We start from the raw sequence: 20,007 nt of genomic DNA on the forward strand, positions 1-20,007 counted from the left end.
TATGTACCCCGTTCTGTGTCCCTGTGTCAACCTGTGACATGTACCCCGTTCTCTATCCCTGTCATCCTGTGACATGTACCCCGTTCTCTGTCCCTGTGCAAACCTCTGAGAGACATGTACCCCGTTCTCTGCCCCTGTGCCAACCTCTGAGAGACATGTACCCCGTTCTCTGTCCCTGTGTCAACCTGTGACATGTACCCCGTTCTCTGTCCCTGTGTCATCCTGTGACATGTACCCCTTTATCTGTCCCTGTGTCAACCTGTGACATGTACCCCGTTATCTGTCCCTGTGCCAACCTGTGACATGTACCCCGTTCTCTGTCCCTGTGTGATCCTGTGACGTGTACCCCGTTCTCTGTCCCTGTGCCAACCTCTGGGTGACATGTACCCCGTTCTCTGTCCCTGTGCCAACCTCTGGGTGACATGTACCCCGTTCTCTGTCCCTGTGCCAACCTCTGAGAGACACATACCCCGTTCTCTGTCCCTGTGTGATCCTGTGACATGTACCCCGTTCTCTGTCCCTGTGCCAACCTCTGGGTGACATGTACCCCGTACTCTGTCCATGTCTCATCCTGTGACATGTATCCCGTTCGATATCCCTGTGTCATCATGTGATATGTACCCCGTTCTCTGTCCCTGTGTCATCCTGTGACATGTACCCCGTTCTCTGTCCCTGTGTCATCCTCTGGGTGACATGTACCCCGTTCTCTGTCCCTGTGTCATCCTCTGGGTGACATGTACCCCGTTCTCTGTCCCTGTGTCATCCTGTGACATGTACCCCGTTCTCTGTCCCTGTGTCAACCTGTGACACGTACCCCGGTCTCTGTCCCTGTGCAAACCTCTGGGTGACATGTACCCACGTTCTCTGTCCCTTTGCCAGCCTCCGCTCTCTGTGACATGTACCCCGCTCTTTCTGTGGAGGCAGGCTGTGAAATGTCCTGGCCAATATTAATTGTTAGTTGCACGGAGTTAGCTGCCTCAGCTGGCGGGTCGATATATTGCAGGCTTCATTATCCCCCAGTGCTTCACGCCTGGCTTCATGGAGATCAACCATCACAATGCCTGTTCTGGTACGGTTGTGGGGGGGGGGGGGGGAGGGCAGGGGGGACAACCATCACAATGCATGGTCTGGTATGGGGGTGGGAGGAGGGCAGGGGGGGACAACCATCACAATGCCTGTTCTGGTATGGGGGTGGGGGGAGGGCAGGGGGGACAACCATCACAATGCCTGGTCTGGTATGGGGGTGGGAGGAGGGCAGGGGGGGACAACCATCACAATGCCTGGTCTGGTATGGGGGTGGGGGGAGGGCAGGGGGGACAACCATCACAATGCCTGTTCTGGTATGGGGGTGGGGAGAGGGCAGGGGGGACAACCATCACAATGCCTGGTCTGGTATGGTGGTGGGGGGAGGGCAGGGGGGACAACCATCAGAATGCCTGTTGGTGTGGGGCGGGAGAATAGGGGGGACAGAGAAAGCGGGCAAAGGAGGGAAGAGGGTTTGAGTGTGGGACAGGTAGAGGGAAGATGAGGTAGAGAGAAAGAGAGAGACAGACAGACAGACAGACAGAAAGGTAGACAGGCAGACAACCATCACAATGCCTGGTCTGGTATGGGGGTGGGGGGAGGGCAGGGGGGACAACCATCACAATGCCTGGTCTGGTATGGGGGTGGGAGGAGGGCAGGGGGGGACAACCATCACAATGCCTGGTCTGGTATGGGGGTGGGGGGAGGGCAGGGGGGACAACCATCACAATGCCTGGTCTGGTATGGGGGTGGGAGGAGGGCAGGGGGGGACAACCATCACAATGCCTGGTCTGGTATGGGGGTGGGGGGAGGGCAGGGGGGACAACCATCACAATGCCTGGTCTGGTATGGGGGTGGGAGGAGGGCAGGGGGGGACAACCATCACAATGCCTGGTCTGGTATGGGGGTGGGAGGAGGGCAGGGGGGGACAACCATCACAATGCCTGGTATGGGAAGGGCAGGGGGGGATGCCTGGTCTGGGGAGGGCAGGGGGGACAACCATCACAATGCCTGTTGGTGTGGGGCGGGAGAATAGGGGGGACAGAGAAAGCGGGCAAAGGAGGGAAGAGGGTTTGAGTGTGGGACAGGTAGAGGGAAGATGAGGTAGAGAGAAAGAGACAGACAGACAGACAGACAGAAAGGTAGACAGGCAGACACAGAAGGATAAAGGACAAAAAAAACAACAAACAACAACCAAAAACACGGGGGGGGGGGGGGGGGGGGGAAGAAAGAAGAGAGTGAGAAGAAGGGATTACCAGAAAAGCCATAACTCAGGTGCACGTGACAAGCGAGCGGCTTGGGGAGACGTGGAGAGACAGCACAGACCATCATCCGTCCGGTCCCCACAGTCACCTGACACACTGTCTGCATCTCCGGACCAGAAAGTCAGGGTGAAGCCACTGAAACGGAACGGTACGACGTTGATCATGATCATGATCATAAGACGAATAAACGGCACGGTACGATAATGATCATGATCATAAGAAGAATAAACGGCACGGTATGACGATAATGATAATGATCATGATCATAAGCAGAATAAACGGCACGGTACAACGATAATGATACTCAACATGATCATAAGAAGAATAAACAGCACAGTGCAATGATAATGATCATGATCATAAGAAGAATAAACGGCACGGTACAACGATAATGATAATGATCATAAGAAGAATAAACCGCACGGTACATCGATAATGATAATAATCATCATCATAAGAATAAACGGCACAGTACAATGATAATGATCATGACCATAAGAAGAATAAACGGCACAGTACAATGATAATGATCATGACCATAAGAAGAATAAACGGCACAGTACAACGATAATGATAATGATCATAAGAAGAATAAACGGCACGGTACAACGATAATGATCTTGATCATAAGAAGAATAAACGGCACGGTACAACGATAATGATAATGATCATAAGAAGAATAAACGGCACGGTACAACGATAATGATAATGATAATGATCATAAGAAGAATAAACGGCACGGTACAACGATAATGATAATGATCATGATCATAAGAAGAATAAGAGCTGAGCACGAACCTCCAGAAAGGGATACCGAATTCACCCGGCACCAAAACATAACACACAGCAACAACAAAGAGAGAGAGGTGGCAGTGGATGGAGAAGGGAGGTGCGGCATGTGCCTCCACAGGGGATAAAGAACGGCGATCATGGCGAAAGGAGGAGAAGAAGAAGTGTAAGAAGAAGGAGAAGAAGAGAGAGAGAGAGAAGAGAGAGAGAGAGAGAGAGAGAGAGAGAGAGAGAGAGAGAGAGAGAGAGAGAGAGAAACACTGTTTAATGTCATTGGCTGAAAAGCTCTGGTGACAGAGAGAGAGAGAGAGAGAGAGAGAGAGAGAGTGAAGAAAAAGGCTAACTGCAACTGCAAGAAGAAACGAAACCAAAACAAAACCCAAATAATCAAAATAGCAATTGCCGTTAGAAATCGTTCGTTACTTGGAGAGGGCGCTATAAACAAACCAGAATGGGTTCCACTGCCTTTATCGAAGTCGGAAATGTGTGTGTGTGTGTGTGTGTGTGTGCGTGTGCGTGACTGTCTGTCTGTGTCTGAGTGTGTGGGTGAGTGCATGTGCATGTGAAGTGTGTGTATGTGCTTGTACTCACATGCGCGTGTTCGCACACGATTCTGTGCTGATCGGACGTTAACCTCTTTAAAGTAATATATTAATTCGTTATACTGATACAATGTTTATGCTTTTAATACACGTATTAGACTTTCGTGCAAATCAGACTACTCAAGTGTAGGATTATTGTTCAATGTGGAATAAAGGTCGTCCACATTTTGCCGTTACTTGCACGTCCCGACACACACAGAAAGACTGCGCATATATTCACAACGGACGCATTCGTGAACGCAGAGAGAGAAAGAGAGAGAGGGGTGGGGAGGTGGGGGCAGGAGAACAGACACACAGACAGACAGACAGATTTAAATAGACGGAGGAAATAATTCTGCTATGTGCTTGAAGCAAATGAGTCATCACACACACACACACACACACACACACACACACACACACACACACACACACACACACACACACACACACGTCTGTTACATTTCATTCAGTCTTGTTTTTTGGTGTGTGTGTTTTTTTCAATACAAGCAACGACGTTTGACGAATGGGCGTAACACGCAACGCTTTTGTCACAGGAGAAGAAATTCAACTTAAACACATATCTGAACAGGCCTGAACCGAACTGACAGTCGACCTTTGAAAGATTTTATTTTTCTGGAAGCGTGAATTGGTTTCAGGGGAAAGGTTGCAAGGAAAAGGCCAGTTGACCCGGTGTTATTCTGTTCAACGTACACACTGGCAGCAGTGGGAATGCCAGTGCATTGTCTGGTCTGTCGGACAGTCTGCTACCGCCCTCGGTGCCTTCAGCATTGTCAATCAAAGACGTGAACAGTGATTGATTTCTCTTTGTTCCCGCCTCGCTCTCTATCACTGTTTCTGTCTGTCACACACACACACACACACACACACACACACACACACACACACACACACATATATATATATATATATATATATATATATATATAAAGACAATCCAGCGAGAAAATTGAAACCACAACACAACAACAAACACAAAACGGACATGAAATCACGCACACATCCGAAACAAACACTTTCCGAATTTCTTCCAGCACACTCTGCATATATTGAACATAGTCGTAAACACACACACACACACACACATGAATAGAAAAAAAAGCGCTTGACAGAAATTTGATTCTGGTCGATTCCAATTTCGATGTTTGCAGTTCAGTATACCAATACCAGTTGACGGGCCTATGATATTCTGGTTTTGTTCCACAGACATGTGGGATTTTTTGTCTTTTTATTTCATTGTCTCTCTAACAGGGCTATTCAAATGATTTTTTTTCTTTATTCTATTTATGTAGCCTATTCTTTGTTCTTTATTTATTATGTTGGTTTGTTAGCATTTTAGCCAGGAAACTGCACAAACCCAGACTAATCAAAATCATCAAGCGAAGGATCGAACCACATTTGATGGGAAATATGCCCCGAAGACCACTTTGTATGTGGTCCATTTCTCCATCGACAAATGAATTATCGCGCTGAAAATGAACGCTAACTGGCCAATTACGTCATTTGGGCGCATTTCATTCCAACGAAAACAGAAGTAAAGGGAAAGAACCGACGGCTGACGCACTGCCTCTCTCACCTCTCCCACCCTTTTCCCATCACATCACTTGGTTTTTCCTACGGGTTTATACTTTCGGCTCCATGTTTGGTCTGTGTTTACGTCGGTTGTCACACACACACACACACACACACACACACACACACACACATATATATATTTATTCATTTATTCACACACACACACACACACACATATATATATATATATATATGTACATATATATGTATGTATGTATGTATATTTGGGTGTTAATAACATGATGGTAAAAGATTGACCCAACGATTCTGATACTCATTCATCAGTAACTCTCTCTCTCTGTGTGTGTGTGTGTGTGTGTGTGTGTGTGTGAATTGTTTGGTATTTTGCTTGAGCTGTAGAAAGAGGGGATCTTTACATTGGTGTAGGTAAATTGCACAAAAAAATATTTTAACAGAAAGTGGATTTGGTTGTGTCTGAGATTCTCAGTCATTTTGAACAAAGATAGTTTTGTTGTTGTTTTTGGTCAGGCAGGAACTGTAAGAAAATTGTAATCAAATGTGGCGTGACGCCCTAGAAAATAGTAATAACTGTCTAGAGAGCTTTAGAGCTATCTTTAGCTAAATAGCTATCTTTAAAGCTTTCAAAAAAAAATTATAGAAAACTATAATTCCAATCTACCTGATTGTTACATCTTTTCATAAATGCAGTTCAGGTGTAGTAGTCACAAATTACCTGTTGATACTAGAAAACGTCATGATATTCCACGATAATGGTGTACTTGTCGTAAATGTGATATAATTGTGACAGGAGACGGTTTTCATTTCATTATGGAGTGCCCGAAAATTGTACATCTGCGTAATGACTCCATAAAAAAAAGAAGAGGAGAGGAATTTTACATCAGTTACCTGTTGCAGCTTGTTGAAAGCTGGGAGGAGAGTGAGCTTGAATGTGTGGAAAGTGATCAAACTGGGAAAGATTACAAACGATAGGACTGCTGCCTGTCTCAGTTTATCAGCAGTGTCATTGTTTTCATTGCTGTTTGCATCTGGTATTTATTGTGTGATACCAATGGTGCTACTTTAGACCCTGTATGTCCCAGTACGGTTCAAAAGATTAAACATCCTTGATTCGTGTGTGTGTGTGTGTGTGTGTGTGTGTGTGTGTGTGTGTGTGTGTGTGTGTGTGTGTGTGTGTGTGAGTGTGTGAGTGTGTGTGTGTGTGTGCACACGCGCGACAGAGACACAAACACCTCGCAAACACACACACACACACACACACACACACACACACACACACACACACACACACACACACACACACACACACACACACACGTTGCCTCACGCCCCTCAAACAGTCCCATATCCCTCCCATCTCTCACACACACACACACACACACACACACACACACACACACACACACACACATACACACACACACACACACAAACACACACACACACACACACACACATACACACACACACACACACACACACACACACACACACACACACACACACAGAGGTTTGTGCAGAAACGTTGAGGACACAGTTGGAGGGCTGTGCAGTTGTGGTGAAAGCCCAGACACAGAGATCAGCCCAGTCAGTCAGTAAGCGGATTAACCGTGAAGGCAATATGCCACAGAGGGGGGCTTGAGGATCTCATAAGTCTGTCGGTGTCCGGTCGATGACCAAACACGTTGAGCTAAATCTCGGTTCGTCTGCGTGAGACAGGACTGACTATGAAAATACTGCGTACATGACATTTGTGTCGTTTTTTGTGTGCCACGACTGACTATGATAACTCTATATACATGACATTTGTGCCACGACTGACTATGATAACTCTATATACATGACATTTGTGTCGTTTTTTGTGTGCCACGACTAACTATGATAACTCTATATACATGACATTTGTGCCACGACTGACTATGATAACTCTATATACATGACATTTGTGTCGTTTTTTGTGTGCCACGACTAACTATGATAACTCTATATACATGACATTTGTGCCACGACTGACTATGAAAACACTACATACATGACATTTGTGCCACCACTGACTATAATAACTCTATATGCATGACATTTGTGCCACGACTGACTAGGGACACACTATATACATGACATTTGTGCCGTTTGCGTGTGCCACAACTGACTATGAAAACACGACATACATGACATTTGTGCCATGACTGACTATGAAAACACTATATACATGACATTTGTGCCGTTTGCGTGTGCCACAACTGACTATGAAAACACGACATACATGACATTTGTGCCATGACTGACTATGAAAACACTATATACATGACATTTGTGCCATGACTGACTATGAAAACACTATATACATGACGTTTGTGCCGTTTGCGTGTGCCACAACTGACTATGAAAACACTACATACATAACATTTGTGCCATGACTGACTATGAAAACACTATATACATGACGTTTGTGCTGAAAGAGAAAAATAAATGGATGTGAATGAGTGGTGGTGGGGAGTGTACAGGCCATTTTGTGTGTGTGTGTGTGTGTGTGTGTGTGTGTGTGTGTGTGTGTGTGTGTGTGTGTGTGTGTGTGAGAAAGAGTGCAAATGGGTTTTATCAACCTGTTACTGTGACAGCCTCCATATTTTTCTGTTGTGATTTTTCATGTGCAGAAATTTTGTTTGAAATATTTACGTCCTCCAAACCACAAAAGCGCTTATAACATTAACTGACAAAAGAGGCAAGGCCTTCAAGACTCACTTGTGATACACTTTAAAATATAAAAAAATCCAAGCTTTTTATGTATTGAGTATAATTTCAAAATGTAATGTTTAAGATGAGAAAGATCAGTTTAAAGCAAATTAAGTCCCCTAGCATTAATTACAGAGTAATTTCCCTTTTTTACTATCTGCACCAAAACGTTTGCAAAATAAATAAAACTTCCATGCTGAGCAAAAGAAGTTCCTGTTTGAACAAAAAATGATAATAATGACTGCTCTTGTTGTTGGGTCAGAATATCAGATCAAAGTGCCAAGTTTAGAGAATACAAAAAATATAAATATAACAGTAAATGCAGTTTGCATATAATTAGGCTTCATTTTTTATTTTTTTGTGCCCACCCCAGAGGTGCAATATTGTTTTAAACAAGATGACTGGAAAGAACTGAATTTTTCCTATTTTTATGCCTAATTTGGTGTCAACTGACAAAGTATTTGCAGAGAAAATGTCAATGTTATAGTTTACCATGGACACACACACACACACACACACACACACACACACACAGAGAGAGAGAGAGAGAGAGAGAGAGAGAGAGAGAGAGAGAGAGAGAGAGAGAGACAACCGAACACCGGGTTAAAACATAGACTCACTTTGTTTACACAAATGAGTCAAAAATAAAACGTGTGATTTTATGTGCCTGTGGGAGTACGGGTATGGGGCGAGTTAGCGGAGCTGGTGCCTGTGCATGCATGCACTGTGCAGTCTGTGTGATGACCTATCAGAATGTCTGTGTATGTATGTGCTGTGCAGTCTGTGTGATGACCTGTGAGAATGTGTATGTATGCACTGTGCAGTCTTTGTGATGACCTGTGAGAATGTGTATGTATGCACTGTGCAGTCTTTGTGATGACCTATCAGAATGTCTGTGCATGCATGCACTGTGCAGTCTGTGTCATGACCTGTGAGCGGCTGACACAACCAAACGTTGCTCCAAATGGTGGATTTGGACGAAACAGAAATTATTTCACATATCAAACGGTGACAGTCTATATGAAATCTTCGATATCCCAAAGGCAGATAATTACTTCAGTTCCAATGATTATGCAGACAGAAGGATTTGGTATTCTCCAACGGCAATGTTTCTGATCCCTGAGAAAATAAACACGGTCCAGTTTGGTTCAATTTGGTGCTATGCGCGTATTGGACAGTCAGTAGTGTGACAATGAATGGCGATATAATGTGACGACGTCCACGCCCCTCTTCAGAGTTGAATATCTCTGTACTGGCCTCAGGCTCTGTGACGCTGTGTGGGGTACGCACAACTCCAACACAGACAGTACTATAACAGCCCACCAACTCCAACACAGACAGCACTACAACAGCCCACTAACTCCAACACAGACAGTACTATAACAGCCCACCAACTCCAACACAGACAGCACTACAACAGCCCACCAACTCCAACACAGACAGCACTACAACAGCCCACCAACTCCAACACAGACAGCACTACAACAGCCCACCAACTCCAACACAGACAGCACTACAACAGCCCACCAACTCCAACACACACACACACACACACACACACACACACAGACAGCACTACAACAGCCCACAACTCCAACACAGACAGCACTATAACAGCCCACCAACTCCAACACAGACAGCACTACAACAGCCCACCAACTCCAACACAGACAGCACTACAACAGCCCACCAACCCCAACACACACAGACAGACAGCACTACAACAGCCCACCAACTCCAACACAGACAGCACTACAACAGCCCACCAACTCCAACACACACAGACAGACAGCACTACAACAGCCCACCAACTCCAACACACACACACACACACAGACAGCACTACAACAGCCCACCAACTCCAACACACACACACACACACACACACACACACACACACACACACACACAGACGGCACTACAACAGCCTGGTGCAACGGGAAGAATGAGAGACACACTCATGAGGATCAGTATTTGTTTTGAACCCCCCAGCCCGACCCCCCGTTAGTAAGGCTCTAGATATCAGGTAAGCCGGTGGATTGAGGGGTTCACTGGGGGTGGTTGTTCGGGTGTGGATAGGGGTGGATCCCTCTCAGATTGTGTGAAATGCCAACAGTGCTTGTCTGTGGCTTGACGTGCTCAGGTCGCAATGGTACCTTTGGTGTTTGGTTCCTGTTGGTCCTGGGGTCACCTGTAATAGTTCTTTTGAGGAGACGGTAAGTGTGTGTGTGTGTGTGTGTGTGTGTGTGCGTGTGTGTGCGTGCGTGTGTGCGTGCGTGCGTGCGTGCGTGTGTGTGTGTGTGTGTGTGTTGTGTGTGTCTGTGTGTGTGAAATCTACTGTAGATGTTGTTGTATAAACTGGGCCAAGCAAGAATGACAAGGGCATGGTTGATCTATGATGTTCGGACATAAAGCACGACCATGTAAATAATAATTATGACGATTATCATTACGATTAGCACCGTTTTACATTACTTACCTTACCATTCCGGGTTATCAATGTTTCGCTGTTTGTTAATATCGTGGCCTTCACCTCCTATTTTACCATGTCAGCGTCACACCTAGCTTTCTGTCAGGCAGAACTGAAAAAGCCAAACAGAAAGACCACACATGTTGTCTCTGTGTCTGCGACCCAGTCATGTCCATCACGATTTTGTGTGGCCCCAAGTCAAGGCAGTGCTGTGACTGTCAAAGTGACGACAACCCTTCTCTTCTGAAAGAACCTGTTTTGAAAACGACAGAAAAAAAAAGGAAAATAATCGTGTAACAAATAGCTTTGTACATGCTTTGTCACATTGCCCCCCCCCACCCCCCCTGGCCTCTCCCCCCCCCCACACGCACGCACACACATACACGAACATTCCTACGCATCGCAGCTTCCACGGCACACACGCACACAAACACACACACACACACGTGCGCGCGCGCAAACAACACACGCGCGCACGCACACACACACACACACATTCCTACATACCGCAGACCCCCCCCCCCCCCCAAGTAAGGGACCTCACTCCACATGCAATCAGTCGTCGGAGATTGATTGGAAAAGTAACAGAGAGAAGGAAAACGTCTGGAAAAAGGGGTAAATGTTCTTGATTTTCTTCAACTGACCCCCGACTGAACTGATTGTTGAACGTTTCTTTTTGACAGATTGATTGGAATTCGCGTTAAAAAACACTCTGTGCTTTTCATGTCTTGGATTAATTCAATGCAAGAGACAAAATAAACTTTCTCACCTGCTGTCCAGCAAACATGAAGCAGACAACAATATCAACTTCCGGCAACGGGCACTGGACGAATTTTTCATTAAATTCGTTTCGCATTTTGTTTTTATTTTTGTTGTTGTTGTTTTTTACAACACCATCATTTGTTCCATGACCACAACATGAGTTCAGTTCTATTTTAGCATAAAAAATTCAGGAAACTGTTTTACCGGCAATTTTCGTGCATGTAGGCTGGTGAACGACTCATATATTATCATAAGTAGACCTATTTTCAGTGGATTTTAGCTCCTATTTTGTACGTTATTTTACGGCTACGTTTTTATGCGTATTCAGTCACGAAACTAACGTGCCACCATCTTGCGTTTTTCTGAACCATGAAAATGTAACCAATGGGTGCAATAATTTAGGACACTTAAATGTGACATTACCCGCAACATGTTTATGTTTATGCCTTTGAAAGACATTTATCTCTCAGTAGCTTATGATTGCGTAAGGTGGGAAGGGGGGGGGGGGGGGGGGGGGGGGGGGGGGTACGCAAATAATGCCTGAACACATTTGCACGGTAGCAGGCGGACAGTGGTAAAGACTTTCACACTGCAGTCGCTGCTGATGAGAAACTTGATTTATTGGGGCTGGGGGGATGCAGAGGGGCTGAACTAAAAACAAACTGGACCAAGTGATGAATGAAAAGCTTCAAATGGCATGTCTGTCAATTGTCACGTTTCTAGCGTGCAGTTGTCTCGACCTTTCCATGCAGTCAATTCGGAAAATGAATTCGTTTGGTTAATTTTCTTTGAAATAACTTAATAAGTTTATACGAGTGTTTTGATTCCAATACGTATTTCACAACACACAAATTTTTCGTCTGATTTGTGTGCATAATCAGTCTCTTTGTCTGATTTGATGTGCGTTGTATTTTTGGAGCAGATGTGGTATAGCTTTTACTGATCAGACCGCACTCTTTGTCGCTTCCTTGAAACTGAAACTGTCCCCTAGATTTTGCTGACCCAGATAGAAGAGTAACCCAGATCCATCTTTCTTCCTTTCTTACAGCGTCCCCTCTTTCCATTAGATGTTAATCTTATCACGGCGTCCCCTCTTTCCATTAGATGTTAATCTTATCACGGCGTCCCCTCTTTCCATTAGATGTTAATCTTATCACGGCGTCCCCTCTTTCCATTAGATGTTAATCTTATCACGGTGTTCCGTCTTTCCATTAGATGTTAATCTTATCACGGCGTCCCCTCTTTCCATTAGATGTTAATCTTATCACGGCGTCCTCTCATTCCATTAGATGTTAATCTTATCACGGCGTCCCCTCTTTCCATTAGATGTTAATCTTATCACGGCGTCCCCTCTTTCCATTAGATGTTAATCTTATCACGGCGTCCCCTCATTCCATTAGATGTTAATCTTATCACGGCGTCCCCTCTTTCCATTATATATTAATCTTATCACGGTATCCCCTCTTTCCATTAGATGTTAATCTTATCACGGCGTCCCCTCTTTCCATTAGATGTTAATCTTATCACGGCGTCCCCTCATTGCATTAGATGTTAATCTTATCACAGCGTCCTCTCATTCCATTAGATGTTAATCTTATCACGGCGTCCCCTCATTCCATTAGATGGTAATCGTATCACGGTATCCCCTCTTTCCATTAGATGGTAATCTTATCACGGCGTCCCCTCTTTCCATTAGACGTTAATCTTATCACGGTGTCCCCTCATTCCATTAGATGTTAATCTTATCACGGCGTCCCCTCATTCCATTAGATGTTAATCTTTCTTACAGCGTCCCCTCATTCCATTAGATGTTAATCTTATCACGGCGTCCCCTCTTTCCATTAGATGTTAATCTTATCACGGCGTCCCCTCATTCCATTAGATGTTAATCTTATCACGGCGTCCCCTCATTCCATTAGATGTTAATCTTTCTTACGGCGTCCCCTCATTCCATTAGATGTTAATCTTATCACGGCGTCCCCTCATTCCATTAGATGTTAATCTTATCACGGCGTCCCCTCATTCCATTAGATGTTAATCTTATCACGGCGTCCTCTCATTCCGTTAGACGTTAATCTTTCTGTCTCATGTGCTTTCAGACGGAGAATCTCTACCAGAAGAACGCCAGGCAGCAGAGCGCAAGAGGTTGGCCCGAGCAGCCGAAGCACGAGCAGCAGCCGCACGTGCCAGTCACGCTATGCAAATAAAGGCTGAAGAACTCGCTCGCGCTGAAGCGGAACTGATGGAAGCAGAACTGGCTGCAGCCGCGGCCGTGGAAGTGGCCGAGGAGGCCGTGCATCAGCTGAAGGCCAGCAGGGCCGCCGAGGAGGCCCGACAGAGAAAGGAGGCAGAAGAGGTGGAGCACGCCGCAGGAGAGGAAGCAGCAGAACAAGACGGGACCGGGGAAAGAGACCAAGACGACCAACAAGCGGAAGGTAACGCGCCAGAAGACAAAAATGAACACGAATTTCAACAGGAAGAAGACGTGCAACCATGTGGAAATGTTAAGTCAGACGAAACTGCCAATTCAGGTGATTCAGTCGCATACCTGCAGGAAGAGAAGGCAGAGAAGGCAGACAGGAGTGGAGCAGCAGGAGAAGAAGACACGGTCCAACAGACTGAAGGGGATGCAGAAGGTAATGACGCAACAGAATGTCAGGACCATGACGATGAGGGGCCAGAAAACCGCCTTGATGACGCGGATGCGCTGCCGGAAGAACAACAAACGGACCCGGAACTGACGACACACAAAGTGTTCCAAGAGGTGCACGTGGTGCACGACAGTCACGAAACCTTTGCCACAGACACAGATTCTGACCACTGGCCACGCTTCATGTAAGTGGTTTGATTGTGTCTCAAGTGTGTGTGTGTGTCTGTGTCTGTGTGTGACTGTACTGTATCTGTCTGTCTGTCTGTCCATTCCACAATACACACCAGTGTCGACACCACAATACACACCAGTGTCCACACCACTATACACACCTGTATCCACACCACAATACACACCAGTGTCCACACCACAATACACACCACACCACAATACACACCAGTGTCCACACCACAATACACACCACACCACAATACACACCAGTGTCCACACCATAATACACACCACACCACAATACACACCAGTGTCCACACCACAATACACACCACACCACAATACACACCAGTGTCCACACCATAATACACACCACACCACAATACACACCAGTGTCCACACCACAATACACACCACACCACAATACACACCAGTGTCCACACCACAATACACACCACACCACAATACACACCAGTGTCCACACCACACCTACACACCAGTGTCCACACCACAATACACACCAGTGTCCACACCACAATACACACCACACCACAATACACACCAGTGTCCACACCACAATACACACCACACCACAATACACACCAGTGTCCACACCACAATACATACCACACCACAATACACACCAGTGTCCACACCACACCTACACACCAGTGTCCACACCACAATACACACCAGTGTCCACACCACAATACACACCACACCACAATACACACCAGTGTCCACACCACAATACACACCACACCACAATACACACCAGTGTCCACACCACAATACACACCTGTGTCCATTCCATGCATGTACAACTGTGTCCACTCTACGCATATTCATCTGTGTCCACACCACACATACACCAGTGTCCACACCACATATACACACCTGTGTCCACACCACACATGTACACACGTGTCCACACCACATATACACACCTGTGTCCACACCATACAATACACACCTGTGTCCACACCACACATACACTTGTGTCCACTCCACATATACACACCTGTGTACACACCACACATGCACATCTGTCCACACCAACATATACACCTGTGTCCACACCACATACACACCTGTGTCCACACCACATACACACCTGTGTCCAACCCCGCATACACACCTGTGTCCACACCACATACATACCTGTGTCCACACCATTTACACACCCGTGTCCACACCATATACACACCTGTGTCCACACCACAATACACACCTGTGTCCACACCACATATACACACCTGTGTCCACACCACAATACACACCTGTGTCCACACCGCATATGCACACCTGTATCCACACCACACATAGACATCTGTGTCCACACCACATACACACCCGTGTCCACACCATATACACACCTGTGTCCACACCATATACACACCCGTGTCCACACCATATACACACCTGTGTCCACACCATATACACACCCGTGTCCACACCACAATTCACACCTGTGTCCACACCGCATATACACACCTGTATCCACACCACATACACACCTGTATCTACACTATACATATTCACACCACACATTCACATGTGTTTCCACCCCCCACCCCCCATATATATATATATATATATATATAGATATATATATATATATATTTTTTTTTTTTTTTTTTTTTAAAGTCACAACTTGCAGCTACAGCGCGCGCGCGCGCGCACACACACACACACACACACACACTAATGGTCACCACTCACAGCTACAGCGTGGACACCGGAGACTGGGACACGGGGCTGGGCTGCGTGGTGCGGGCAGACGGCCAGAGGCTGGGTCACGATGACCTGGAAGTGTCGCGCGTGCTGACGGCACGTGCCTCCGTGCCGCTGAAGGACAGTGAGGAGCTGATCAGCAACGTCATCAGTCTGGCTCCCTCTGGCCACGTGGGGCAGGGAAATAGTCGTCACGTCAGTTTCTCTGTCTCTCACTGTCTGTCTGTCTCGATCTCCATGTGTGTGTGTGTGTGTGTGCGTGTGTGTGTGTGTGCGTCTCTCTGTCTCACTGTCTGTCTGTCTGTCTGTCTCTCTCCCTCCCTGTCTCTCTCTTTCTCTCTAACGATAACGTTATCGTTATCTCTTTCTCTCTCCATGTCACTCTCTCTCTCTCTCTCTGTCTGCCTCACTGTCTCCGTCTCTCTCTCAGTCTCTCTGTCTCACTGTCTGTCTGTCTCACTGTCTGTCTGTCTCACTGTCTGTCTGTCTGTCTCACTGTCTGTCTGTCTCACAGTCTGTCTGTCTCACTGTCTCTCTGTTTCACTGTCTCTCTCTCTCTCAGTCTCTCAGTCTCACTGTCTCCGTCTCTCTCTCAGTCTCTCAGTCTCACTGTCTGTCTCTCTTAGTCTCTCTGTCTCACTGTCTGTCTGTCTCACTGTCTGTCTGTCTCTCAGTCTGTCTGTCTCACTGTCTGTCTGTCTCTCAGTCTGTCTGTCTCACTGTCTGTCTGTCTCACTGTCTGTCTCTCTGTCTCTCTGTCTCACTGTCTGTCTGTCTCTCGGTCTGTCTGTCTCTCAGTCTGTCTGTCTCACTGTCTCTCTGTCTCACTGTCTCTCTGTCTCACTGTCTGTCTGTCTCTCAGTCTGTCTGTCTCACTGTCTCTCTGTCTCACTGTCTGTCTGTCTCTCAGTCTGTCTGTCTCAGTCTCTCTGTTTCACTGTCTCTCTCTCTCTATGTCACCCTGTCGGGTAGCTTCCCTTGCGTGGCAGCCAGCTGTAAAAAAAATAATTACCGTTTTGGGAAGAAACAGTACTATCATGCCAGTGGAGGGACTGCCGACTACACTGGAAAGCATGCTTAATGTAATGCTGCAAGACATGACGCTGTCTTCTTTCAAAATAGAAGGCAGGGGCGAACAAACGGTCATCGTCCTCAGACTGACAATGACCGGTCAACCCCATGTTGCTCAACAACACAGCACAGCTGTATACCGCCGAAAATGTCCATCTTAGGTGAACAGAGATAAAAGAAGAGCAGAAGTACACAGACTGAACCAGGAGAAGAAGGCAAGTGAACATGTATCGTCCCCCCTGCAGGTTTATTTTTGCCAATCCCTCCCAGTCTGTTCTATGTCACTGACACTGCTGACAACGCTGTCATCGAGCGACGTACGGCGTGACAACCAGCAGACTGATTCAGCACAAGGGGACACGGATGCACGTGCAGTGACAGTCCTTCACGACGAAGCCACTGGTGCAGACACATTGTGCCACGCAGAAATGTGTGAGACCGAAGAAAGTTGCACGGCTCTCGTGCCCCCAACACACAGACAACACTGACTCGGACAATTCCCAACATGACAGTGAACGTAATGAACTGATGCACGAAAATGGACAGTCGACGGATGCCTACCGACATATAAGATTATGTATCGAAGAGTGGGTAAAAAAAAAAAAAGGACGATTTAGTAAACATGTTCAAAGACATCAACACAAATGCACGTGAAAATGTTGAGAAAGGAAAGCCTGATCCCAGTGTTACATAACTGGTTTCACAGTGTGATTCTGTTTCCAGCAGACTGAGAAAACCTTCAAATTGAAAGTCCAACGCTTTAACCATCCGGCTGTTGAGCCTGCCATTACAATTACACTGGGATGAAAACGACGATAAGGACAGTGATGATGATGATGATTTTGAGGAGGTGGTGTGGGAAGGGGGTTCAAGAACATTAGGGATCAATTATCTTTAGCAGACACACACACACACACACACACACACACACACACACACACGACCTATTGACATTATTTTGGGTTTTCTTTGACTGTCAAAGAGCCGATGGGTTATCAGCCTTGAACTGACCCTTTTCGGTGGACGGAGCGATAATCAGCCTGATTTGATGTTGTTATGTCACAGTTCTCCCCCTTCCTGTTGGTGGCGCTGCCCCACTGTGCTCCCCGTCTGCATCCGGGCAGGGAGCCTGTTGTGCGCATGCGCCCTTTAGAGGGCGGGAGATGGAGGGATCTGGACACACATGACGTCACCTTTGACGACATCCGGGTACGTGTGGACTATCAGCTTTGGTCGCCGTCATTACGGCCCTGGAAACGTGGGAAGAATGATCTCTATCACTCACTCACTCTCACTGTCTGTCTGTCTGTCTGTCCGTCCGCTTGGCTCTCTCTCTCACTAAAAAAATGCTTCTCGCAAACCATTGTATAACACTACCGTAGCATGTTATGGAAAACCTCATCAAATGTTTAATCAAGGATTAAGAATGAGAAAGTCACGAGTTGTGATAACGATGATGATAATGATGATGATGATGATGATGAGTCCAGGAAAACAGGTTCATGGAAGCCAGAGTGAAGGAGCCATTTACGCTGTTAATTCAATACGTCATAACAACAACAACAATACTACTACTACTACTACTACTAATAATAATAATCAACTTGTCCCGGAGCACAAGATCGTGCAATGCAGCCTGAGGTATGATAGTGATCATAATGATAACAACAACAACAACAATAATAATGACAATGATAATGATAATAAGAAGAAGAATGATGATGACAAGAAGAAGAATGATGATGATGATAAAACCCAACGTGTCCAGGAGCACAAGTTCGCGCTGTGCAGCCTGAGGCATGATAGTGATAATAATGATAACAACAACAACAATAACAATGATAATGATAATAATAATAAGAAGAAGAAGAAGAAGGAGAATGATGATGACAAGAAGAAGAATGACGATGATGATAAAACCCAACGTGTCCAGGAGCACAAGTTCGTGCAGTGCAGCCTCAGGCAGCCCGGCGCGCTGTGTGTGGTGCTCCGCCTGAAGCGGGAGGACGTGCCCCTCACTGCCCGCCATGGCGGCAGGTTCCTCGCTTCCGCTGACTCCAGGGTCACCTTGACCTGGACCCCACACACCGTCAACACCACGGCTAACATCTCTGTCGCGGTAAGTCACCGTCACCACCACGGCAGCGGTGTGGGTGCACTTTTAGATACGGTTTCGTTGTGGTGGTGTGGGTGCACTGTTAGACATGTTTGTTGTGGTGGTGTGGGTGCACTGTTAGACAGGTTTGTTGTGGTGGTGTGGGTGCACTGTTAGACATGTTTGTTGTGGTGGTGTAGATGCACTGTTAGACAGGTTTGTTGTGGTGGAAGGTCAAATTCAGGTCAAAGAATACCAAAAAGAACAGGTACAAGGCCATTACACCATCGATCGCCTCAAAGAAATAGAAGCAGAGAGAGGGAGCGGCCGCAAGTCTAACATGAAAGGTAGAGCACGATGCTTTGCAAATCAAACAAATATCGGCATCATTTCCAAACCAACATTGCGCAAATTTCTTCAAAACGGAACAGAGTCTCTGTGGGCCTTTCCAAATACAATAGACTGAGCAACACACTAGACGCCACGTTCTTGGCATCAGAGATCTTTTCCCATCCCTCTTGCGGCCAGTCAGTGGCAGCCTCTGTGCGTGTGTGTATGTGTGTGTTTGTGTGTATGTGTGGGTCTGTGCTTTTGAGTGCGTTTGTGAATGCGCGAGAGTGAAAGTGTACACAAGTGTCAGGAGAGATATGTGTACGTGTGTGTGTGTGTGTGTGTGTGTGTGTGTGTGTGTGAGGGGAGGTGGGAGTGCGGGGGGAGGTGGGGTAGAGGATGAGGTATGTGAGTGTATGCATGCCTACACTGTGGGAGCAACAGGATATTGGAACGTATATATATATATATATATATATATATATCTTTGTATGTACGTGTGTGGGGTTGGGGGTGGGAGATATGGGCGTATGTGTGTGTGCTTGTACAAGTAAGTGTTCATCTCTGTGAGTGTGTGTTTGTGTGTGTGTGTGTGTGTGTGTGTGTGTGTGTGTGTGTGTGTGTGTGTGTGTGTGCCGTGGAAGCTGCGATACGTAGACTAGAAATGAGTGTGTGGAGGAGGGGGTAGAGGAGGTGCAAGGTAATGTGTGTGTGTGTGTGTGTGTGTGTGTGTGTGTGTGTTGGAGCTCATGTACGTT

At 46.4% G+C, this 20,007-nt stretch overlaps 1 protein-coding gene across 2 annotated transcripts in view; it reads left to right on the forward strand.

Moving 5' to 3' along the window:
• The window catches only part of LOC143283075 (death domain-containing protein 1-like), a 39,276-nt gene that overhangs the window by 4,906 nt on the left and 14,363 nt on the right, over positions 1-20,007 (forward strand). The window contains exons 1-5 of one of the 2 annotated variants that reach the window (XM_076589111.1): positions 10,048-10,182; positions 13,298-14,033; positions 15,744-15,948; positions 17,890-18,033; positions 18,758-18,943. In XM_076589111.1, the coding sequence (XP_076445226.1) occupies positions 13,396-14,033; positions 15,744-15,948; positions 17,890-18,033; positions 18,758-18,943 (1,173 nt within the window). In that variant the 5' untranslated portion in view covers positions 10,048-10,182; positions 13,298-13,395. Of the gene's footprint in view, positions 1-10,047; positions 10,183-13,297; positions 14,034-15,743; positions 15,949-17,889; positions 18,034-18,757; positions 18,944-20,007 lie in introns of those variants that run through there. The other variant, XM_076589110.1, reaches the window with a different exon arrangement.

The sequence above is a fragment of the Babylonia areolata genome, chromosome 6 (assembly GCF_041734735.1).
Source record: "Babylonia areolata isolate BAREFJ2019XMU chromosome 6, ASM4173473v1, whole genome shotgun sequence".
NCBI lineage: Eukaryota > Metazoa > Mollusca > Gastropoda > Neogastropoda > Buccinidae > Babylonia > Babylonia areolata.